The sequence below is a fragment of the Hydractinia symbiolongicarpus genome, chromosome 3 (genome assembly GCF_029227915.1).
Source record: "Hydractinia symbiolongicarpus strain clone_291-10 chromosome 3, HSymV2.1, whole genome shotgun sequence".
Taxonomy (NCBI): domain Eukaryota; kingdom Metazoa; phylum Cnidaria; class Hydrozoa; order Anthoathecata; family Hydractiniidae; genus Hydractinia; species Hydractinia symbiolongicarpus.
In genome coordinates this window covers 26,122,725-26,148,025 of record NC_079877.1, presented here as the reverse complement: position 1 = coordinate 26,148,025, position 25,301 = coordinate 26,122,725, and the positions used below count along the sequence as shown (strand labels likewise).

Here is a 25,301-nt window from a genome sequence, read left to right as displayed (position 1 = left end):
TTGTGTTTCCAAACGAACGAAAACTTTATTTCGATCTCCGCCCTTGTAACAGAAGAGACTGCCGGATTCGAATATGTTGCCGTAATTTTGGCTTTGTGGGATATTGCATATTCTTAAATTCGGATTAATTAAATGCATTTTTGAAAACAACCTTGCTTAGCCGCGTTAACTTTGAACAGGAATGAAAATCTAAATTTCGCAAAATCAAAGACTCGAAATTAATACCTTAAGGTAAAATATCCATAGTCGGAGAAGAGGAATTGCCAACCTGGGATGGAATACATAAGGACGTTAAGCTTTCCATATACTCACCTACTTTACTAGTATCGTGAAGCTGTTGCGATGGTAGCAACAACAGTGAATCAAGTGGTTAGACATCTGCGTCGCGAATAACTTAGAAGTAAATTCAGCAAAACACAAAATAGTTTGCAATGAAAATTTTTAACATTAACAATCATCTTAAACAATTTGGAAATTTCAGAACATTTTTTACCTTAACTAATTAGTTACACCTACGGACATTCTGTGATGAGAAATCTCGTAATAGACCTTTCCCGAATTTCCTAATTATGCAAAACTCAATTAAAGAAGTTAATACTAAAAATGATTCATATCCCTAAGTTCCTTAGCAAATGGTAGAACAAATTACCTAATTTCGTAAAAATATTTTTATTCGCTAAGTGCTTAAATTCCGAGCCGAAAGTTACGGATAAACCCTTCATATAACCGAGCTTCCTAAGAATAGCCTCATTTTCAAAATAATTATTTTCTTTCAATCTATATATAATCCAACCAGAATATTATATTGCTCTAAAAACTTAATTTTTGTCATGATAATTTAATATTCTATCTGAATATTCTTATTTGAAGAGCACAGAACCATTATAAAATTTTGGATGACGTCATAATTATTATATTGAAAATTCGGAAAAGGTGTATTTTGCCTAAAAAATGGCCTGAAAAATTATCTTATCGGAACACTTTTCTTCAGGTATACAGGAAAGTAAACATGAGGCACAGAAGTATGACAGCAGATCATTTATTCTCCATGCGAGAAAAAAATTTCGCACATCGACGAAAACATTGTTTACTCCTCTCTCTTAAGGTAACCTGAAATATTTCACAACCTACAAAACGTACGAGACATGTTCAACAACAGTTATAATATATATTCGCGCGTCATTAAAATACGTTACTTCGACGTTGTATTACACAAATTAAAAACAACACAAAAATCTACAAAATTCTTTCGCCAAAAAATTTACGCAAAAAACAACATAATTCTTTAAAATTAAAAACATTTTTTTCGAGTTTATATATTGAAAGCAAGTAAATATCACGTTGATAAAACTCAGATTAAGACACTCACGTAGAAGATTGGATGAAACGAAATTTGCACTCCTCCACAGGGTCTTTAAGATTCGTTGACTTTAATTTTTTTTTAATTTTATATTTTAATTTCAAATTAGTTAAAAGAAAACTAAAACGTAGAAATAAATACTAAAAAATATATTTATAATATAACAAGAAAAAATGGTGCAGATTTAAAAGTAACTTCAATTTTTCAATGTGAAGACAATTGGTAAAACTATCGCATTAATTGATCTTCAAGCTGTTTATCAACCGTAAATGATTGATCATACGCCCGCCTTTTAAACATCGCCCATGCTCAATAAACGATCAGTGTATACTAAAAGCATGGGATTTTATTTGAAAGGGTGGATCGAAAATAAAGTTTAAAATGATGAAAACATTCACTTTTCTCCTATTTATCTTAGTAGAAAATTTTTGCAACACATTAAATTTCATTGTTCATAAAAAAGATAAAAAAGAACATCAGGGCAATTCTCATCATACAATTTCTCAAATAAACGCCCTTTTCAAATAATTGTTATTGCGTGAAAAAAAACCCAGGGTACAATTCAAAATTTTAAAAATAGGCACGGGGCATCTAACCGGTCATTTACAGCATCTACAGTAACATCAAGTTATTCGAAAACATGTGAAGCAATGAAGCGAGAATTTAGATCGTTCAAATAATCAGCGAAAAAGAAATCAATTCCACACAAGATGCAGGAAACAGCTTTGTTAAAAAAAAACCTCCTGACTTGAAACAAACTATACAATAACTTTGCAAATAAAAAAACCAATTCTTCTTTGAACGCGCATGCTCATATTATAACAAAGTGCATGCATATTATTATCTCTTTTAGACATGGTAGTGGTGAAGTATGAATAGGAAGTCGGTGTACAGAGAGGATGTAGACGAGTAAAGTTATTTAAAATTTTTAAAAGTACTGCTCAGCGTCATGTGGTAGATTTGTCCGCCAGCTGCACCAGTGGAGGCGAAGAACACCTTAAATATAAATGCAAATTAGTTTGCTGGCTGTGGGCTTTGAACAATAAAAACATTAAACTGGTTACATGGACATGAAACGCCATCCCGCCTAGGTGGGCAGGTTTAGTAGAATGTGTTTACATGGGGAAAAATCATCCGGCAAATTCAACTGAGATCTTGACAGACTGGGTGGCTCGCTTCCCATAAGCACGTTTTATTTTCAATAAAAGTTTAATAGAGCAACCGATCCAGCTTAGTTAACCGAGCTAGCTCAGTTTCGTATAAACACCCTTACATCCCATAATGCAAATGACCCTCAAATTCTAATGTCATGAGGGTAACCTTAATATTCCAATTGTTTACACTGCAAAATACAAACGAAAAAAAAGACTTTTCCATTTACATTAACAACGGTCATCCCAGTTAAGCGAACCTTGCTATTCTCTGCTCCTACGCATTATTATTAGTTACAATAGGCGTGGATCAACTGTTATACCCTACTTCAAATCGAGACGTCTGTAACATGACAACACAACGAGAACAAATTCAACATTAGACATGATTTTACCTTCTCGTTTCTTTCGCATAAAAATCGGAATTGCTGCGCCCTTTTGTGAGTAAAAACGCCATCCAGTAAACCTGTTTCCAGACTCCTTACTTCAATAGCTTTCTCACCCCATCCCATTATCTGACCACTGCCAACATGAGCTATAAATAAACATTACATAATTAGCTATACGATAGAAAATTGATAAGGTGAAATTCACGGCGAATGTGGAAGCTACATACCAACAGAATAGGGTGGTTCACCCCAACGTATCGTCGCATCTTTAACTTGTCGACCAGATGTACTGAAGTACGCACCCTCGTCTAGAAAACAAGGTATCAATAGTAAGCAAGGGGTGTTACTACGTTATAGGTGAGCAGAGTGGGTAGGGTTTCACCAAAAAAATTACATTTGTTTCCAAAAAACTTAATTCCGGAAATTGTGCAGACTGGTCCTAAGGATTTGTATTTAAACCTATACTCAGGTCACTATATATAAAGCCAATTTAGCATAAGCCACAACAGCTTTTTAGCCTGTAGCAACTAAACAAAAATATAATTCACAAACCGTCATAACAAAGCAATATAACTCTTCCATTGCTACTTGGAAGAGGTACAATGGCGTGTGCGTTTATGAAGTCTCCGTTGCGTGGAACGTAGATATCGTATACTGTAGCAGAGTCCAGATCAACACCATAGAAACCTAAAAAATATGTTTTCAAAACTTTTTCGATCTGCTAAAAGAGATAAATTTAAAAGGTTTCTAAACCGCCTTCTAAGTAGACATTTCATGCAAGATCAAGTTGCACATTTTGAGTAACAAAAAAGAGAATTGATTTCAGATTATCTAAACAGTTTTGGTAGTTTATCCATCCTATCCTGGTACACAGGTTTAATGTTAACAAGAAATTCACTGCGATATTTAAGTTTAGTTACCAGACTCTGAAGCGTAGATCACTCGCAGTTTACTACTGTCTGTTTGTATTGCCATGTTGACCATTAACGGTTTTTGAAAGAGATTGCGGAAGGACTAAATGATATAAAATGTATATAAAAATTTTTATACTACGTGTTTACAATATCAACAAGCCAACGGCGAGCACATTGAAGGTTACCACGTAACCACGTCACTACCAAGACATTTTGGCAGTAAGAGAATTTTTCGCTAATTTAAATTTGTGTCAAAACTAAGTAACGCAACTGTCAAGGTAGCGTTAGTGAAAATCTACACTCAAAATCGTGTTTCTATTTCAGTCCGTAAAACTGTTATCATTTTTCCTTACCTTAAAAGCCATGAATTTATGATAAGGTTTAGGTGCCCAAGCATACACCTCTATTGCATTACCAACAGCAATGGCTAAGAATTTGATGCGATGAAAGTTTACTAAAAGAAATGAAATGAATCGTTAGAAATAAATAAAGCAATGCAATGGTTAAATAAAGAATTTTGTTCACGTACCTAATTTATAGTGTGTACAACCGTCGAAGTCACCAACTGTTGTGTAGTCACGATTTTTTAACTTCTCAGCCTAATAATTAAGAGTGCCGTATTAGTAGAATGCATTCAGTAAAAAGGGATAGACACCGAGAAATCCTCGGAACAAACAAACGAACAGAAACAAACAAATAAAAACGAACAAACAAGAACAACAAACAGAAATACACGAACGAACACACGAACGAACACAAGAAGGAACCTACTTCTTCGCCTTTTACAATTTTCGTTTTTAGCCAAGATAAATAATATATTCTTAGTTTATCATATTTCCCTAAAAATAACAAAGAACGTTTCAACATCTTTATGAAAAGCATCCAATGAGATTATAGGTATTTTCAACTGCTAACCCACAAAGTATGAAATAATGGCGAAGTAATGATAATGGCTTATACCGAGAAGCACTTTTAAGGCATAAAGTGTGGGTCCATATTTTATGAGAATTCCGTCGGAAAAACGTTCATAATCTCTACATGCAACGTACATTTGGTATAACAGTTCATAGCGTCATATAGGTGAGAATTTTACGATGAAAACATCAAACAACAACATACTCACCACTAACTGTTACAAGTACGTTTAAAGTTTCCAGAACGTCGATTTGTTTGAAACGTCGTCGTGTTATGAGAGGAAACACTGAAAGAAAAATTGAGCTACATATTTTAAATAGGTAAATGACGTAATGCCGTCCTCGCTTGAAAAAACGGAGTTGAGAAGCAATGTGAGAAATAATTTAGTAACGGTAACAAGAGTTCCTACCTTTTCCATTTCCACTTCGATCTAGCAAGTATAAACCATTCTCAGTACCAACCAAAAGGTTCACACCTGTATAACAGCAAGACACATAATATAAGTACAGTGCTAAATCACAAGTATAACCAGGGAGAACATCCATTCGACATACATACCCCATAATGCACCACACAAGATTTCAGAGCGGAATTTATGACGATACTTTCTAATCTCTGGAAGCTAAAAAATAACAATTGAAAAAAATCAACATAGGAGGAGTGCAAAATGGTGTTTCATACATACTCTATCACGTCTGGTGGTAATTTGCGAAGAATTAGAAAAATAGCAATCATGTAATATAATAAATTATGAAACATTTAAAGTTGAAAAAAAAAGTGGCTCAATGTGATATGTGTAACATACATCGTTATCCTCTCTGTGTTGGAGAGTTCTTTCGGGAGTAACGTTGACATTACATTCAGATGCAACAGCTCTCCTTCCAGTTGCTTTTGGAGGTTCAGCAATGCTACTCGCTGGCGGTCTAGTATCTTCTACAGAAGTTTTCTAAGATATCAAAGAATAATAATTATTAATGCAATAATGTATTAGAAAAAACATAAATTTATGAATTTATCGGCATTTTTTTTTTTCATAATGGTTCTAAAAATTGTTGCTATTATTCAAGTTCAGGGTCTATCAAAAAGACATTATTAGTTCTAAACGCATACCCCTAATGTTTGGCATGGAATGTAGCAATTAAGGAAGACATAATCCTTTTTGAAAAAAGGAAACCAAAATTAACAATGTTGAACAGAAAATATGTTGTTTGTTTGTTTTTGCACGACACAGGTCAAACTTACGCTACTAGGTTTTTTGTATGGTTCTTGTGGCGGCAGCACATCAGGTAGTGGACCCGTTGTTATAAGTTCTAAACTGGTCTGTGAAGTTTCCGATCTCTCATCAATTAATCTCTTCATGCTCCCTTGACCAAGACTGTGAGCTAAACAGAAGAATAAAAACCATAAGAGCTGCTATTCTCACTATTCTGCTTAATGCAATTAATCTTTCCAAAAATCATAAAAAAATGCAGTGATAAAGTTAAGACCTACTTTCCAAATCCATAACCAGTCTGTTGAGTGTCTCAAAGTGTTCGTATGGTTGACTAAAACACAAATTTTATGAATATGAATCACACTTACCCTATTATATCTGTTTTTTCTGACTGGGCTACACACAAGACTTTTACACATACAAAACACATTCTAAATCATGTAACACACGGAAAATTCAGGACACTTATGGACAAACAAATATTTCTTTTCGGAAACAGAAGAGCTTATCTAACAGATTAGCAAATTCGAATGGCCATCCAATCCAAGAATTCTAATTTAAAAAATATTAGTACAACAAAGATGGCACAGATTACAACACGAAACCCGTATTAGTTTCCATCTACCTTCCACCTCCACGTTGGAGTGTCGCTTCTTCATACTCTCCTTCACTTTCACTTTCTGATTTGTTGCCACTCTTTATGGAAGCAACATCAGGAACTAAATCACTTCCAGTTTGGCTAATTGAAGGAGATGGTGTGCGGTGTGGTGGAGTATCTTCACCCTAAATATCGAACAACATATGCCCTGATTTATGCATTACGACCTTGCTATAGACTTTTTCATCAGTCTTTTAAAGCTACTGTAAGTAACGCCCCTTATATTGCATAATAAAACAATCAAAGGAGCAGAAATCACAATATCAACAGGGGGTTTACTGACACTTTTTGTACCAGAAGTTTTGAATACAACATTAAAAGTTACATTAATTATTCGAGGTATAAAATAAACTACACAGCAATGTTTATGAAATTCTTACATATGAACGTCTGATAGTGCTTTGTCCTTCGTCAACATCGAAAACATTTTGTGGAAAATCTTTGTCTAAACAAGAACAGAAGAAAAAAGCAACTATAATGCGGGGAAAGTTCATTAGAAAAATAGAACAAAAAAAATAATCTTACCAACAGGCGATGGTTCCGCACCCTGCATAATAGTCAAATTTCTTCGAAGTGTTGCACCAGGGGCTTCATCGATAAGCGTATCACCCTCAGTTTCCTCAGTGAGGATTTTTTGTAAGTCGTACTCGTCTCCTTCATTGTAATCTTCATCATTTTCACTCAATCCTCTTCTACGACGAGCTCGGTCGATAAAATCTTTGATTTCAATGCGGATTTTACGATCTGCAGCCCCACGAGAACCACGTATGAAATCATGCTAAAGGATAAAAGACAAAAATATATACTACACTTTAAAAATTAAATTCTCAATAAACAATTTATCACAACATAAATCTAACCTGAAGTAACTGCTCTGCAGTTGGTCTTTGAAGATAATCCTTGATCAAACATACCGTAACAAAATCTCTGAATTTTTTTGACCTATGACATATTTAAAAAATAAAGATTAACTGTTTCATAAGAACACTTGAGAAATGACAAAAAAAAAGAAAGAAAACAACAAAGGGTTTGTATTATACACTTACCATGATTTTCTAGACTTTAATTTAGGTGGTTCACTTCGCGGAATGAGAAAAAGTGCTCTCATTGGGTGCATGTCGCACAGTGCTATTAAAAAAAAGATAGATGGTGTGAAATTTACATCAGACTGAAAGATATGTGGGTTTATCAGCCAAAAAATAAGAATTACGTGGTTGAGCTTCAGCCATTTCAATTGCTGTTATTCCAACTGACCACATGTCACACTAAAGTTGGAAATAGTTATTAGCGGAGACAAACAAAAGGTAGAACAAAGTAGATAGACCACAACTAAATTATATGAAATAATATTAATATGAAATCATATAAATTATATGAAAAAAAATAATTTTTTTTTCACATTACTGCTGTCAGCAACATGTAATTAATCCCGGCACTAATTAAATTGTGAGTGCTAATGTTTCCAAATCCTGAAACGGCGAAGGAATACTTTGCAATTTAAGATGCAGCCCTTTTCAAAAGTCTTATTAGGAGCTACGTAGAGGCTTAATCATAATTCGAAGAAAAAAAAATAATTAGAATAAAATTAATACTCTATTATCGTAGGTAGCATCTGGCTGTTCATCACAGACTATCACTTCTGGGGCCATCCTAAAATTTGAGGTAAAAAATCAAATATTGCATGCAGCAAATGTAGAAGTTTGATTTGCTCCAACATGAAACACTTTCTTACCAATACGGAGTACCAATAAACGTATTCCTTCTTCCCACTGTTCGATCAAGTTGCGCGCTAACACCAAAATCAACTGAAAAAAAACATAGCATAGGTGATGTTTTCATCTAGGTGTTATATAATGCCTTAATTCTACTGATTGTCCAGGTATAAATACATCAAAAAGTATCATATTTAGTTTTTGTTGACAGGTCACAAAAATATGCAGAATACTAAAACTGCCCTAAAGTTGTGCCACCATAACTCCTGAGAAATATTTCAAAAATAGGGATTATATCTTTTGTGCATATAACATTGTATTCCTCTTTTCTTTCCCATACAGAAAATAAAGTATGTATACATTTTGTTAGAAAAGGACGAGTTCAAACATAATTTCAAATTTTACAAGGCATTTTAGAAAAACACAACAGTAAACAATTAATCTAAAAAGTATGATTTTCTTTGAAAAAATGTGTTTATATACTCAATATTGACTTCGCTACATTTGCTATGGAACACAACAAAATTTATACGGCTTTTGATTTAGATTTTGAACAACTAACCTAATTTAACTTCTGCATTTTCAGTCAGTAATATATTTTGTCCTTTGATATCTCTGTGAATAACATGCTTGTTATGCAAATGATTCACCCCCTATAAAAACAAACATTATTTGCCTTGTTACTCAACTTTAGATATCATAGATTAAAAAATGATTGAAACACAGAAGTGTATTCTTACACTATGCGTAGGAAAATTCTCACTAAAAGTGTATGATACCCATGAAGATTGTAACGTCTTATGATACAGAGACAAGACAAAATTTATGGTGGCATTGACAACTGGTTAATTCACTGTACAGCCTTACCACAAATGCATATGAAGAGAGACAGTAGCAAAAAGAAAATAAGAACATTTTGTAAAATAAAAACAACAAGATAATGCCTAAATCATAAGAAGAGGAATTACAAAGCAGAAGTATAAAAAAAGAAAGCATTACATTTAAAACTTCTCTACAGATATAACCAATCCAGTCTTCTTTCAGTGATCTGGCTTTTGTTGCTATGGCAAAAATTACATTGTCATAACAACTCCTGCAAGCACGAACAAACTATCAGTGGAACTGTATTTGTATCTGCAAGTTCGTATTAAATTTTCATTTTAAATTTACATATAAAATGAACGCTTTATCAAAATACTGTCAAAAAAAATTCATTGCATTATCACTGCTCTACATGGACAAAACACAATTAAGAAATTATACCTTTGACAAGATCTGTTACAGAGCCGGCACCACAAAATTCCATGACCAACTAGAAAGCAAAGAAGATTTTGTATTTATAATTTAGAGAGTGAATTAACTGTGAGTAGTGATGGTTGCTTCATGCCAATGTAAAAAAATTATAATTAATTGGGAGATTGTTATTAATTTTTACAACATATTCGTAAATAATAAAATCGAAAACGAATAATAAGAAAACACTAAAAACAACAAAAACAACAAAAACAACAAAAACAACAAAAACAACAAGAAACAAAAACAAAAAAAATCACAAGTTGCATTTAGGATTATGTATCTGTATTATTCAATAGCTATAACTTTTACATTTTTATTTTTTACATAAGAAATTTTAGGTCTTAAAATGGTCCAGAACACCTTAAAGAACTTGCTTCAAGCAAAATCCTGTTACAATGAAATGCATATGAAAAGAATTGATCAAACGATAATAAAATGAAATGTCATAATTATTGGGTGGCTATTTTAGGCAACTCGGAACAACCCTCTTCCCTTCTGAACAATGAGACTTTTTATGTCCTTTTATTTATCTATGATTTGACTAATCAGACACAAAAAGATAGGATTAAGACAGAAAAAAATGATGAGAAAATACTTACCCATAGCTGATCTTCTTGTGCATTTGGTGCTCCTTTCTTAATAAATGCACCATAGTATTTTGCAATGTTCTTATGTGTGGAGTGATTTCTCAGAACATTGATTTCCAACTTAATTTCTTCTTCTTCATCTTCAGTCACGCTCATTATTTTAATGGCTGCCAGTTGCCCTGTCCTTCTGTGACGACCTTTATACACTTGACCGTACGTCCCATTTCCAACAACTTCAATCAGGTCAAAGTAAGCAGCAGGTTCCTAATTTTCCAAAATATAATAAAAAATATAAATATCAAGTTTTTACTTGTACAATGCTTTTAATGCATTTAATAGATTATTATTCTGTTAAAGTCTAATTATATTGATGTCATAGAACCAATAAGATCCTTGATGTTTGATGGTTTAACTTGGCTTGCATTTATACTTTGTACTTTAATCGGAGAAAGTTTAGCGAGATTAATTTTAGCGCATATTAGCGAGTCTGAAAAATCTTAATATTTTTTGGATTTTTTTTAGCGAATAGCCATTTCAGTAAATTTCGCGTGGATTAATTTTAGCGAATAGCTATTTTTGAAAATTTTGCATGGATTAATTTTAGCAAGTGCTATATTTTAAGAAAAATATTTAATGCACAAACTTTTTCCTGAAAGCCGACAACTTTTAAATTATATGGTTTCCTTTAGAGTGAGGTCATTCTGTGAAACATTTCTTTGTGCTCATATCAATCAAAAATAACATTTTGAATGACGTCATACTTTAAACAATAGTGTTTAAAAAATTTGAAAGTGTTGCGAGACGTTGTTCAAGATTTTTATCTTTTGTTATATCGAGAGTTACAAAATTCTTGTTGGACAGAGGTGCAAGAATGACGGCAGTCTTAACTTCTGAAAACTACCGAACAACCAAAGGTCACCATTAGTTCAAGGCGGTTTGGAAATCTCAAGCGATTCAAGATGACGATGGCGAAAACAAAAAAGTGTGGTCAGCTCCTAGATCGTTATTGGATCTGATCAATACCTTGTACACTGAACCGAACCCTCCGGTGATTCTTGGTTCAATACTTGGTGACAATGTGGTACTGGAATCAGCAGAGATTTCAAATCGCAAAAGCGCCATGGTGAACAGCAAACCAGTAAAGACAAAAAAACAACGAAATCAATGGACACAAGGACATTTTTTTTCTTGATCGGGGATTCAAACAAACCCGAAAAGAAGAAAAAACGGGAAGAAAATGTAATAGTTTTAGACTGAATTGTGTAATATTTTTCGTTTTTAACAATAGCTTACATAGACTGACTGTAAAAACACATATTTCTTAGAAAAGAAAAAAAAATTGAAAATTTAAACTATATATTTGCCTTAACACGCTCCCCTATTAGTTTTTGCAAAAATCGTAAAAAAAATCCAAAAAAACAAACTGGATTTACTTTAGCGAATCACGTTTTTGAAAATGTAGCGTGGATTAATTTAAGCAATTTGTCGACATGTTTTCGCGAGATTAATTTAGCGAAAATGGCAAAAACGCGCTAAAACACTAAATTAAGTTTCGCTAAAATTTCTCTGATTAAAGTATGTATACTGTAGAGCTTTTAGTATTAAAGTTATAATCACCATGAAATTCCCTACAAAATTGTTTATTTTCATAAAAGTAGAAAAGCACCACTTAAAAAGTCAAGTATATAAATGTAGTTTGTTATATTGTATATATATTTCTTGTATTTTTTTGTTTTGACACAATGAAGAAAAAATGCTAAAAAAAACAAAAATACTGGGAACCGAAGTAATCAAATTTATGTCCTAAAACATTCTTTTGAGTTCTAGGGACAACAACTTCAGAATAAACAAATAATAAAAAAATGTGATAGCAATATTTTATCCCCAGGTGTCAGAAAAACAATCCTGTAATTCTTTTTCTTACAGCTTTCTTACTTTTGTTAAACAAACCTGATATATCCATCAACTCCTCTGCAAAATCAAGCCAGAGAAAAACACATTTGAACATTTTTAACAACTTTAACACCTTTAGAACAGGCTATATAATTTTATAAAAGGTTCTAAACTTACTCAAACTTACTCAATTTGGCCTTTCCTATTAAAATGCCTACATACTTTGGGTTGTTATTAAAGAAATAATATGCCGATTGGACAATCACTCGTAGTGGGTTTGTTCAGAGAAAAATAACAAATCCAAATATCGAAGGTTGTGTCAACTTGCTAAGAATATTGCACTTTAAGATTTGAAGTAAAGAAATGAATATAATGATGTAATTGGGATTCAGAAAAGACGTCATTTCTGCAAATCCTTTTAGCAATCTCTTCGTAACCACCTGGTGAGAAACCTGCATAATATATTTTTATATAACAAACACAACATATTACAACATTCTTAAAATAATGTTAGCTCTTTTCAAAAGTCAACAAAATTTATTCCTATCCTTGAAATACCCCCTGCAGAGTGTTTTCCCAAAAAAACTTTTATCTCAATCTCCAATAAAAGTTAAAAAAAGTAACAAAATTTCAGCACTCAGTAACATACTGGACCAATGTTATGCCTAGTCTATCAGGCTGGTGGCACCGCATGCCCAGGTATAATAAGGTTATTGAAGAGGTGAAAAGAATCAGTAAAAAAAGAAACATATAAAAGAAAACTTACTCTAAGGTTAGCTAAATCGATTTCCTCCAATGTTTCCATTTTCTGTTCTGTCACCTCATATCACTTTGTATCAATTCATTTCAATAGTATTTTTTAAACAGATTTAATCTAAATGGTACATTGCATGAAATTACATGTATAAAATTAACCAGTTGTTAGAAAATTTAATACAAAAATTTTGGTACATTACACACCAGTAGTTGAAAGTCACGCTTATTTGCAGACTTATGAAACCAGGCATCACCAGGAATAGCATGCAATCGCACACGCACATAAACGTTATAATTTGCCATAATTTTATTTAACAAAAGCATCCATAAAATACCTCAGACGTGCATTTATTGCACGCCATAAAAACTAAAAATTAGTTCTATAAATCAGGTATATTTCTTATAAATGTTTCTAGCTAGTAGTTCCAAATGTAATTTAATTTATTGTTAACAAATAAAACTAGTCTGAACATATCCATTAATCCAAAACATATTTTAACATGTGTGTCACATCTACCATATTAATGTTTTTTGACGAATCTCTAGGAATGCGTAAACGGTGTAAACAATCACCACTCACGCACCACAAAAGCCATCTCTTGCGTACCACAAGGAAGTGTGCTTGGACCGCTCATCTTCCTAATTCTTATGGAGGATATTGACCTTTCTGTAAAGGACGCATCACTCTCAAGCTTTGCAAATGATACAAGACTTACAATGAAGGTTAGCTCTGAAAGTGACATTGAAAAAATGCAAGCAGACCTAAACTCAGTCTATAAATGGACTAAACAAAACAACATGATGTTCAACAATACAAAGTTTGAACTCCTGCAGTAAGGAAAGACCTAGATCTGAAGTCAAAGTCAAAGTACAAAACAACAGCATCAACACAAATCCAACCAAAAACACAAAGCGAAGATCTTGGGATACTAATGACAGATGATGCTACCTTCAAATCGCATATAAATAAAATCGTAGAAAATACAAAACAACTTATATACAAGCTGGATTCTACCACTATAGAAATCCCTTGTCACCCCTAGACTCCAGGTACTAGAAGCTCTGCAATGGAGCTACCTGAAAAAGATCAACTGTGTACGCAGAATGACTTACAACAACACACTTAAACGGCTCAAATTGTACTCGTTACAACGACAACATGAACGCTATCACGCCATATACAGTTGGAAAATAGCTGAAGGCATTGTCCCAAACCTTCACCCACCCATGCAAACCCATGCAACACAAAGAAAAGGCCGTCTTTTTCAACTACCATCGGTGCTGAACAATTCCACAAGCTTCGCTAAACTACACAACAGCTTCCATTATCAAGCTCCAAGAACCTTCAACACCCTGCCCAAGTCTCTCAGAAGCATCACTTCATGTCCAGTTTTAAAGTTTAAAACAGCCCTCGACAAGTTTCTCAAAACTCTCCCAGATGAACCTCCGATCACCGGGACAAAAGAAGCCTAAGAAAACAGTATAGTCACTGTAGTTCAATCTAATCCTCATCCTCCTCTCTTTAGAGATGGAGTAGAAGAAGAGGAAGAAGTGACTGTGACTGACATTGGTCGTCCACGACAGGCGTGAAGCTACAACTTTAAAAGTTAACATAAGTAACATAAGTAAGCATAAGCTCACAAACCTACAAAGTTCACATCACGTCACAAAAAAAACTTTGCTCAAACTTTAAGTTCTAAAGAATAAATAAAAAAAAGAAAAAGAAAAAAATGTTAGTTTTAAAATTATATTATACTACAGTACTGGAAAAATGTTGTTTAACATCGCGCTTCGCGTATCGCGACGGTATTCTCGATCCACGATAGAAGTTTTTTTACTTTCAAATTGTATCGAGAGGGCTTGGCGATGCATCTGCCTCGATATCATTCTCAAAGCTATCGAGGCCATTAACACTTTCTTATAACAGAAGTATTTTAAAAATAAGAGTGTATTCAACAATGATCGCGGATGTTTAAATGTAATTATACTTCGTTTGTGTTATATTTTTTTAACTCATGCATAACAATCTAGGGTATACAGCTAGTGTTAATCTTTCTTTTTAGATCACATTTTAAAAATTTAAGAACTAAGAACGGCGATAGAAAAGCTTTTTATGATCACATTTTAACAGTTTAAGAACAAAATGCGGCAATAGAAAAGCTTTTTATGATCGCATTTTAACAGTTTTTCCAGTACTGTATTAGAGTAAAAAATGTATTGTTTTCAAACCAACAAAAATTCCCAAGTGAGTAGTAAAATAAATTCTAAAAAGTTGTGCAGATAGTTTAATTTATTTTTTTTAACAATTTAACAGATGTTAGATGCACATGTGGCTTTTAAATTTTATATTTCATGAAAAAATAAGGAACTTTCTTACTGGTGCTTATTTAACGGTGCTTCAAAGCAGATAGCGAATAAAACTGCTCTTTTATTTACAGATTTTGAAACGTTTAGTTTTTTCGTTTAGGCTTCCATGTCATGATCAATAACCAACATACAAGATGTTGATTAAATTATATTTTTTTCTAAATGTTTTTTGTTTATAATTCAAAAAATTAATTCATTGTTAAAAAAAATACAATTAGTCTGGATTTTCCATTACATGAATCACATTTACCATTAATGAATCACATCTACCATTGATGAATCTCCAGGATTTAAAAGACCATAAACCTACTTCCTGTTCACATGACATCAGAATAAAAACCTAATTTTTAGTTTGTGGTTTAAAGAATTATGTTATACTTTATATAAACTTAGTCGCGCTAGCGATTAGCATAAAAAAGTATTTCAAAGTACCTAAGTGGGTAGTAAAATAAAATCTAATGCGTTTTTCACGAAGTTTAATTTATTTATTTTATTTCTTAAACAAAAATCATGCAGAAGTTAGTCACACATGTGACTTTCGTTTTTATATTTCTTCCATGAAAAAAACAGAAACTTTGTTGCTGGTGTTAATTTAACAATGGCTAAGGGCTAGCCTAGTTACTAAGATTTCTTCAAGGAAACTAGAATTCAGTTCCTCTGATCAAGCCTATAAATAAAAAAATAACTTTCTGCAAGTCGGCAGCTTCTTATATCGTAGTAAAATTAGTTACAAGAGTCCATTAGGTAGGTTCAAAATATTGCAAAAAAATTAAATAATCAAAGTTCAATCACTCTTATCCAAATCAGCCAAAAATACTCAAAAATACATTTACACTTCATCCCAAGGCTTTCTTTGCTTAGGGGCCGTCGACAAACATTTTTCGTCTCTGTTAACGGCAAATTGGCCGTTAGGGGGGGAGGGGGTAATGCATCATCCGTTAAAAATATAAAAATGGAGACGAATTTCACTTTCTCACCTTTTTTGTTTTTTTAGGGAAAATGAAAAAAATTCAACAAATTAGAAAATGTTTCCACAGTAAAAATCCACCATAATCTAGAATTGGTTGTTAAAAAATGTATCTCGTGTTCGTATAAGTCTCCACAAAAATTGTTCCGTAAAGCGCGGAGGGAGGGAAATTCTATAACGGAGACGAAAACTGATAGATAGATAGATGTGCATATTTTACATGGCTAGCCTCACAAATATCGAGGGATATACCCTGTCTATTATTTCCAGGAGGGGCCATGGCGTAGATGGAGAGTCCTAGAGTATTTAATGCTCATTTTGAGCTACGCAGACCCAATTAGAGCCCGCGCTCTACTAGACAACTCCCAGCAACATCCAACGGCCCACACAGTGTGCCATCTTCCCAATTTCCCTCACATTGCTTGGGTTAACCCGGGGCTATGGTAACATTCACTCGCCCATGTTGAATCGCCGTCAAGAGGAATCGAACCCCGGTCTCCTGCACAGAGTACGAGAGCTATAACCACTAATCTACGGCGCCACAAACTAGATAGCGTGTACTGTTTGTCGACGGCCCCCCACACAATGCTTCCCATCAAAGTAGGAAATCTAGCCAACCATATAACATCAATCATTAACTATGCATTAATGACGTGAAAGAAATTTTGAAGGAGAGTACACGCTATCTAGTTCTAGCTAGCTCAACCAGCTAGCTAGAGTGCTCCTTATCATAAATCTAACAGGGAGAAAGATGGGAGAAGTATATTACTTTCAGAGTAGCTACACAATGTAGTAGTAAGATATACGCCAGTGATAACTATTTACAAATATAGGCAGTTGATCATTTACTTTACTTGGAAACACGGCACGGTGCGAATTACGATGTTCTTCAATGTTTTGAAAAGTTTCTGTATAAAGCTACGATGCATTTTGGGAATGTTTTCGAAAGCACCGTCACCGGGAAAAAAATGTTCTTCTCCTCAGAGGATATTAATCGTGAAAAAGAAGAACATTGAGTCCTGTTTAGCATTCTTTCGCAATATATTTTAATTTGTCCTGAAATTTTAAATTTGGCACTATCATTTGTGATTTGATACATTATAATTTGCTTCTTGTTTCATATTTTCCGCTGGGGAGTGCGTTATTCTTTCACTTGGCTCTACGAAACTCATGTGGTCCATTCATGTATGATATCACAAAGCTATATAACGGCCACCCATCTTCATCTCCAGTACTTCTTTTATCAGGTGGGGAGGGATATAATTTTCAGCAGCAAATTACTCTCAATTTCCTGTTTATATTAAATGCGGTTTATTTAAATATCTGTTGTTGGAGAAGTGTCAGGCAAAAAAATTATATTAATGTTGAAGGTTTACCATTTCTTGAACAATAATAATAGTTTTGTGGACGACGTTTGAGGGAGATCCTTCTTCTCCCATCATCTTCCGGAAACGTCGCCTACTAACTGTCATGTTGAAGAAACGATAAACCTTTAACAATAATATGAATGTTGAACAGACAAACCGAAACAATAACTTCAAAAAATTACATTGTTCTCGAATCAAGTGTACGCTCTTAAAAATTGGATGGAGTGTACACACGGTCTTCAAAGCTTCAAACAATGGATTTTTGCTACGAGGAAACAGTACACACGAATCTCCACTGTAATGCAAAACTAAATAAATTTTGGTGTCGTATTAATCATAAATAATATACATAGTCCCCAGGGTATCTTGTATTTTTTCTGACATTGGGCCGGCGATGTTCGTTCCGATTAAAAGAAAAGGAACAACAGGCGCTGGGAGCGAGGTTGACATATTTCTTGCCCCACGCAGAGTTATGTTATGTTAAAACACACACCTGTTCCAGGCGACCATTGAAGTAAAAAGCTGCTGGGTTTTGCACGAGGTTTTCAAATATGGCTACAATTATTAAATTCTTGTGTTCATATTGTTAAAACGTGCTCCTTTTTGCGGATTTATTTGTAACGAAACTAATCTTTCTTAATTGGTATTCGCGTTTACACTTTTGACGTGATGACCATTATTCGCAGCCTCGTTCCCAGGGCGTTTTTTGCCTTGTTGTTAATGAAGTTAATAGCGGCGAAAAGTTGTTGGCCACTCCGTAATAACGGCTCAGGGTCCACAAGACCCTGAAGAAAAATGAGGGAAAAACTCTTGAAACATAAAAAGCTTTATTTTCAAAATACGTCTTTGTCATAACAGCCTTTATAAAGAAACTGGCAATTGATTCAGTCCTTTAACGTTTTTTTGAGTGGCGTGGTAACTAATTTACTCTTATTCACATTGTTTAATTATGATGAAGTGTAGAAGTAATATCGCTCTAGTTCCCTAGTTTTCTGTAAATGATTTGAGCGTGAGCCTACCTTTGAAAACAAAACATGGGAAATAGTTATAATTGTTACAACAACTATGATGACAAAAAATAGTAACAAAGAAGAAAACAATTTTTTAATACGTGGACACGAGGTTGCTTTGTCACCGTGTCGCTGCCATTATGATGAGAAGCCATTGCCAGTGCAACCAGACATAACGTAGTCGCACGAGAAGCGTTTCTGTTTGTCTTCAAACATCGTACAAAATGGCGAATCAGTTCGCTATTTTTGCAGTAGCCTTGATTATCGGTGGTCTTTTCACAGCAAGAGATGTGCTGTTAAGCTTTAAGGGCACCAGCAGTGAGGAAGAAGATACAGGAATGCCCAAACCTGATATTTCGGCTGGGCCGTATGTAAAATTTCTTATATGGTATGTTGCAATGTATTTTTCATTTATATATTTGAAAAACTAGCCTAGCTATAGCTATTATACCTCCATCAAAAATATGTTATGTCGCCTCCTCTGACCGCCTCACTTTTGGTAATAAAAATCCAAGTCGGTAGGTCGGAAAAAACTGGGAATTTTTTTCCAATCCAAACACAATAGCTATAGCTATAGAAGGTCACAAAATTTCGATTACCCCAACTTTTAAACACAGGAAAAAGAGAAAATTTGTCTCAAATAGTTGGGTTGAAATACATATTATACCAATGTGCACTATAATTAATTAAAAATTAAAAATAACTTTTCTTTTGTGTTTCGTGTTTGCCAACGAGGGTGCCGATAAGCCGCATATGCCGTAAAAAGTGCGGGCGTTTTCGGGCGAGTTCGGCGTTTTGAAAAAAATTCAAGTATTCGCCCGAAAAAACCCGCATAGACCCGAACAATGCCCAAAAGGAAAAAAAAACAGACACTAATATATGATTCAAAAAAACTATAAAAATTAAAATAAACTTACTATGTCGTAGCGAAGTTCTTAGAAGAACTGTTTTTGATGGTTTTTGAAGAAGTTTACTTTATAAATAACTTATATATAAACTTTATTAACTCCTTTCTCATCAAGCGCCTTCTTCCCAACCATCGTCCGCATGGTTTGTTACAAGGAACTGCATTTCGGGAATGTTCCGGGTGAGTTCGGGAAAGTGCGGGCGGTTTCGGGGGACAACCGCCAATTTTATTTGAAAAGTCGCCCGAGCTCGCCCGTATATATGCGGGCGTTTGCGGCTTATCGGCACCCTCTTGTTTGTAAAAGTCTTGTTTGTCAGTCTGTAAAAATTAATTCCTTTAGACTACTCCTGTGGCTACTGGCAGTTTACAGGGTGGCAACAAAGGGTCTGCAAATGATGTGGAGTGGCGCTATACTATTTTTTCACCCTTGGAATAGATATACTTTCTCCAATCTAAAAATACACCCAACCAACTGGCTCATTTTTACAGGGTCTTAAGAATGCAAATGTAACATATTTTTGATAGTGGCCTTATAGTATCCCGTGATCCAGACATCAGATCTTTAAACAGGGAGATTGTTGAGGTTTTTTCTCTTCTTACAAAAAAGTAGTTCCATATACCTTCTCAGTATAAACAGGATCTCTCAAGGAACGAAATAAGATTTTTATATTCTTTAAAAAGACACCTGTCCGAAATTAGTAAATATAGGCCAAAATGTCTCAAAATGTTTTAAAAATTATTGTGTAGATGAGTGTCTTCCACAGTATATTTAGAATGAAGTTAAGAAAACACCTTTTTTATGATCCACAGGTTAGATTAAGTATATACTGGAATAAAATAACTTATTGCTTATAGTTATTTATTGCTGGCCGGGGGCGGCAATTTTAATTGGGTGACTTTTGGTGATATTTCCTAACTTTTATTATAGATTCCGGTGAAAAAATTTCCTGGAGTCAGAATTTTTGTATTATCAGGACCAGAAGATTTTATATATGTACTAGTTGTTAGCGCGTAGAAAAATCCATGGGTTCGCCTTTTTTTTAATAACGCATTGCATGCGTCCCGCTACTTGCGCAGCTAAGCTACCATTTTGCGTGACAGACAGACGAACAGAGGCATAAGGGTAATAATATAATGACGTCATCAAATTTTTTTTGACCTTGAATGAGTTTGTACTAAGACATTCTACGACTGTCCCAAGTTTTTCTCACTAGGGTTAACACACATGTAACATATTTATATATTTATAAAAAAGAAAAGTAGATCATTCCAATACTTTTTATTTCGGTAAAATTAAAATAATACGAAAAAAAGCTCCAATAACTTAAAAATTAATAAAAATACAAAATTTTAAAAATTAGGGAAGCCATTTTATTTTTGTCCGCTTTTTGGCCGTAGCAGAGCAGCCGTATTAAAGAACAACCGTTTAGTTCAAGATTTTTAGTTTATATAGTTCTAAGCCGTGGGTGTCTTAGGCTGAAGGGAGTTATGGGTGTGTGCAGGTATGTTTACCACCGCATGTAAAAGTTCATTTTTTTGCCTGCATTTAGCTATGTTTACTATCTCAAATTTATCATTCCTTTATTATTGTCCTTTTTTTTCTTTAAAAAAGAAAAGTCTGAGGTTAATTACCTGAAGAATATCTAAAAAAGCCTCTGGAATATTCCACGTGCACGTTACTTCACCAACATTTTACGTTTCTCCTTTTTGATAAACAATCCATATGCCTGCCTAAAAGCCTATTTTTTAATTAAAACTGTTACAATATATACTCCAACCTGCCCAATATATACCTCATGGCTGCTTCAAATATTACCATTAAGGCGGGAGGGAAACTTTTAGGGTTAATGTTAAAACACTAAATTTTCATACTGACTACATAAAGAATAATAAAAAATACCAGTAAAGAATATTTATCTCTGCCACATTATGTTTAGATTTTGAAAAGTTACATAAAAATAAATCTTATTTTTAGCATTGGATGAGGGTACAACCGCGTATTTGAGGAATACGCTACTGCTATTAGGCAGCGATATCCTCAAATCGCAATATACGGTTCTAATTACCCTCCACCCAGAGTGAATTCAATGATTGCATCAGTTATGAATTTTGCAAAATGGATAACCTTGGCTACAATTGTTTTTGGTGAGAAAGCCAGTTTATGGCAAACTTTGAATGTACCTCCTCCATCAGCATACACATGGTCACAAGAAAACAAGGTGTGTTATTAAGTTGTTTTTTCCTTGTCTAGATAAGTAAACAGATTGGTTCATGTTTCGGCTGGTGTAATTTTCAAAATATTAATTTGTTAAAATAAACTGTTCCTAACAAACATGTATCAGTAAATAGATAGTTCATTACTGTTGTGTTTCCTATGGGGTCAGCAATGTATATAGTTTTATTTCATTTTAGATTGTATCCTGTTTGTCTGTTTTCTTTTTGTCAAATACCATCGAAGGTGCATTACTTCAGACTGGTGCTTTTGAAATCGAACTTAATGGTAGGTCATGTCTGTAAAAGTTTACAGCAATTCGAATAATACAACAACCAGTCTGTTATAATAATACACTAACTGTGTATCACCCTAAGGGAATGCGTTCATTCTTCTAGCGTCATTAAAGATTTATTTTCTATAATATTTATCAAATGGGCATTTTCGGGAGCCATTCAACTAGTACAACTGTATATATTTTGATTGTCAATAAAGAAAGTTACTTTCTCTCCTTTTTCGAGGTTTGCATATTGCCAATCATAACGGTTACCTAAGGTTTAAATACAGTTACATTTGAATTTGCAACTTTGTGAAGTTATACTAATTGTATGGGATTTGTAATATTTGTAGCATTAAAAATAAACAATCATCCTCGTTTTCACGGAATTAAGAATTGTCTATTTTCTGTGTTCATATTACTCCCATAGATGCAAAAATACTTACATAGTACACAAAAGCGTGTGACGTTACGTCTTTTATGCTGAGAACAATGAACATATGCACTCATCGCTGTACATAGAAAATGTAAACAACAGACCACAGCATTTAATTAAATCTTTTTCGAAAAAGTTAAAGGAAATCATTTTAATTGCCTTTTAAAACTTCTATATAACTTTAAATAACAGCCATTCTACCTCATCCTTACCGTTAAGAATGCGCGCCCATGTAAAAAAATCTGCAATGTTCCTTGAACTTTGTAAACAACGGCAAGTAATCTATTAAAGTATACGCGATAATAAACTGTTTCCTTTATAGGCACCAAAGTATGGTCTAAATTAAAAACTGGACGTATACCACAAGGGGAGGAGCTCTTTCAGATCATTCAAAACCGAATAAATCCATCAGGCGCTTCTTCACCACAATTCTCACCTCCATCACAATCCTCCACTTTTGGTGATTTTCACGATAAAGAGAAATACAATACTAAGAAGGCAAACGCGAGGAATGATTTTGATGAATTTGACACTGAAGAGCATGTAGAACTATAGTTTTAAATATCAACGGAGGAGAGTATAATAAATGACAATTGTTTGCACGCAACTAGCATTTTCATTTCGGAACGTTCTAATTGGTTAGTATCGTGTGACGAGATTTATGGAAAATATTGATACCGATATTCATATATCTCTGATATTTTTTTATTGATACAAACTTTTTTAACGTTTTGAAACAACTGTGTACATTTTTTTAATGTAATTAGAATTTAAAAAAAATCAAAATCAACAAGTTATTACAGTGCTCGTTTTTTCGTGGATAAATCCACGTGTTTGCCTGTCCTTATAATATCGCATTTTGTGTTTCCGTAGCACGACATTTTTCTGGCACGCTGACAGACAGAATTTGCTATTATTATGGAGATTTTTGTGTCATTAAATCATAATAAATCGCCTCACCTTAAAAAAATGATTAAACATACTGAGAGTAAAGGATAAAAAGACATTTGAAGCAAAACCAATGACCTAATTTTAGTCGATTAAATCAAATTTGTACGACTAAATTTTTTTTATAAAATGGTTATTACATATTTTTGATAAGCATATTACTTTAAGAATATTTAGCCTTATATATTGCAGTTTTTTAAGGATATACTAAGCACATTACCCATCCCTAGGATAGAGTCCCAGCGCATTTAAAGCTCTTTATGTGGGCTACGAAAATCGTGCTAGCGCAACAACCGCTTGCCGTAAGTACGCGATAGACCCATTAAGGGGTTATTTTCATAAATGATTTAAGGACGGGAACTTCTCCACAGTGGAAGGCAAGGGGGTGGGGTGGTATTCTAAAAAAGGGGAAGTAGGGTGTGGGGTATTTAATAAATTGGCAACTCAATCAAATGTATTATTTATTACTAGTCGCTTGCCCGTGAAAAAATCCACGGGTTCGCCCGTCCTTTTTTAACGCATTGCGTGCGTCTCGCTACTTGCGCAGCTAAGCTACCATTTTGCGTTACAGACAGACAGACGTTACAGGCATTATAATATAGATCATTGTTATTATTTATCCACGATAGCCTTTTTAGTTCCCCTTATTGGTGGTACTGCTATTAACTAGGGTCCTGCAAAGGAGGTACTGATGCATTTAAGGCTCCCTTTTGAAAAAAGAAGATCGCGCAAGCACAGAAATCTCTCGGCCGAGGGTTTAAACCCAAGTTCTTCCGCACTGGTAGCGAAGGCTCTACCACAAGCTTTTTTATTTGGACGGTTTCTTCCGGCCGTCCAAATATAAAAGCCTAACAAGTCCTGGGGACAAGGTTAGGTTGAAATACAATATTTGCCTTTATCGAATACTATACTCTGACAAATCCTTGCTTTTGATTCAGTTAAGGAGCACTTCTATGAACATATTTGTAAATTTGTGTCTACAGCTGACCGACGATACACGCTTATAAGTGCTTAGTCCTTCGTAATCTCTCGTAGTCTTTCTTATTTACTCTTACTGCATGTCAATTTTGACAAAGTTACATGTCCAGAAAATTCAGCGTTTTTAAGCCTTTTTGCGAAAGTAAATACCCGCAAAGAAGACTGACAGGCAGATTCGCAAAAGTTTATCCTACGCGAAATAGCCTACAATCGTGGACAAAAATATTGAGACTACGGCAGTTTTTTACTCATTATCCAAATATGGACAAAAGAGTCAAATAGTCAATACTCGGAAGCCGGCAGGCTGCAAGGTGCTACCTTTGCACACAAGCAAGCCAAGCAGAGAGTGTTGAAAAGTTGCTAGTCACATTCTTTAGCACGCCCGCACACCGACATAATTCACATCGGGGACCACGAAGGACCCGGAATTCGTGATTAATGACCTTGCTGACGTCAGCAACAAATAGCACATTTTAAGAATTTTGTATTTACCAAATAACCTAAGATCCGAACATTTATAGAATGAGCCTACGCAATTACTTGTGGTGTCGAACTTCGAAATTCGTTGTCTTGTCCCAACATATTGTGACCCCGATTGTAGGAAGCCGATTCGCGTAAGTTAAATTGAAAAAAAATACATCCCAAAAAATTATCCCACCCGAAATACTTTATAAGTTAAACGCGAAAAATTATTTTACGCGAAAAATAGATTTAATCACTCATTAAAATGGGTTTTGGAGGTTTGGGGCAAAATGGTTTGGTAAAAATAGGGTTAAATATGCCCCTAGACCCTTTTTTAATCATTCACAGTAAACGAAAGAGCTCATAGCTTTAAATTTGGAAGCTAAATTTTTTGGATAAACTTTCATAAATCAAAAATTAAAGTTTGTGTACCGGATAACTTAGCACTTTTAAATAATATTTCCTAAGCGTTTTGGAAAAAAAAAATCTTCTTTGAAGAGGCTAGGAGGCTCAAATTTTTGTGAAA

At 34.1% G+C, this 25,301-nt stretch overlaps 2 protein-coding genes across 2 annotated transcripts; one reads left to right on the top strand and one right to left on the bottom strand.

Moving 5' to 3' along the window:
- Positions 1-1,148: 1,148 nt before the first annotated feature.
- Positions 1,149-12,967, bottom strand: LOC130636498 (misshapen-like kinase 1). Its single transcript, XM_057446238.1, has 27 exons — positions 12,855-12,967; positions 10,208-10,459; positions 9,576-9,624; positions 9,312-9,373; positions 8,875-8,965; positions 8,333-8,405; positions 8,193-8,250; positions 7,811-7,865; positions 7,647-7,728; positions 7,461-7,542; positions 7,126-7,378; positions 6,981-7,045; positions 6,568-6,725; positions 6,221-6,273; positions 5,972-6,111; positions 5,535-5,675; positions 5,288-5,351; positions 5,139-5,204; positions 4,938-5,015; positions 4,586-4,653; positions 4,344-4,413; positions 4,168-4,268; positions 3,821-3,914; positions 3,453-3,587; positions 3,128-3,208; positions 2,907-3,046; positions 1,149-2,356 (listed from the first exon to the last, which is right to left on the bottom strand). The coding sequence occupies exons 1-27, from the start codon at positions 12,891-12,893 to the stop codon at positions 2,276-2,278; spliced, it is 2,631 nt and encodes an 876-aa protein (XP_057302221.1). The 5' UTR covers positions 12,894-12,967; the 3' UTR covers positions 1,149-2,275.
- A 5,753-nt stretch (positions 12,968-18,720) lies between these two features.
- LOC130636496 (selenoprotein T2-like) lies at positions 18,721-23,184 on the top strand. The gene is made up of 4 exons (XM_057446236.1): positions 18,721-18,943; positions 21,438-21,681; positions 21,875-21,962; positions 22,710-23,184. Exons 2-4 carry the CDS (start codon positions 21,550-21,552, stop codon positions 22,940-22,942), a joined length of 453 nt encoding a protein of 150 aa, XP_057302219.1. The 5' UTR covers positions 18,721-18,943; positions 21,438-21,549; the 3' UTR covers positions 22,943-23,184.
- The last annotated feature ends 2,117 nt before the right edge of the window (positions 23,185-25,301 follow it).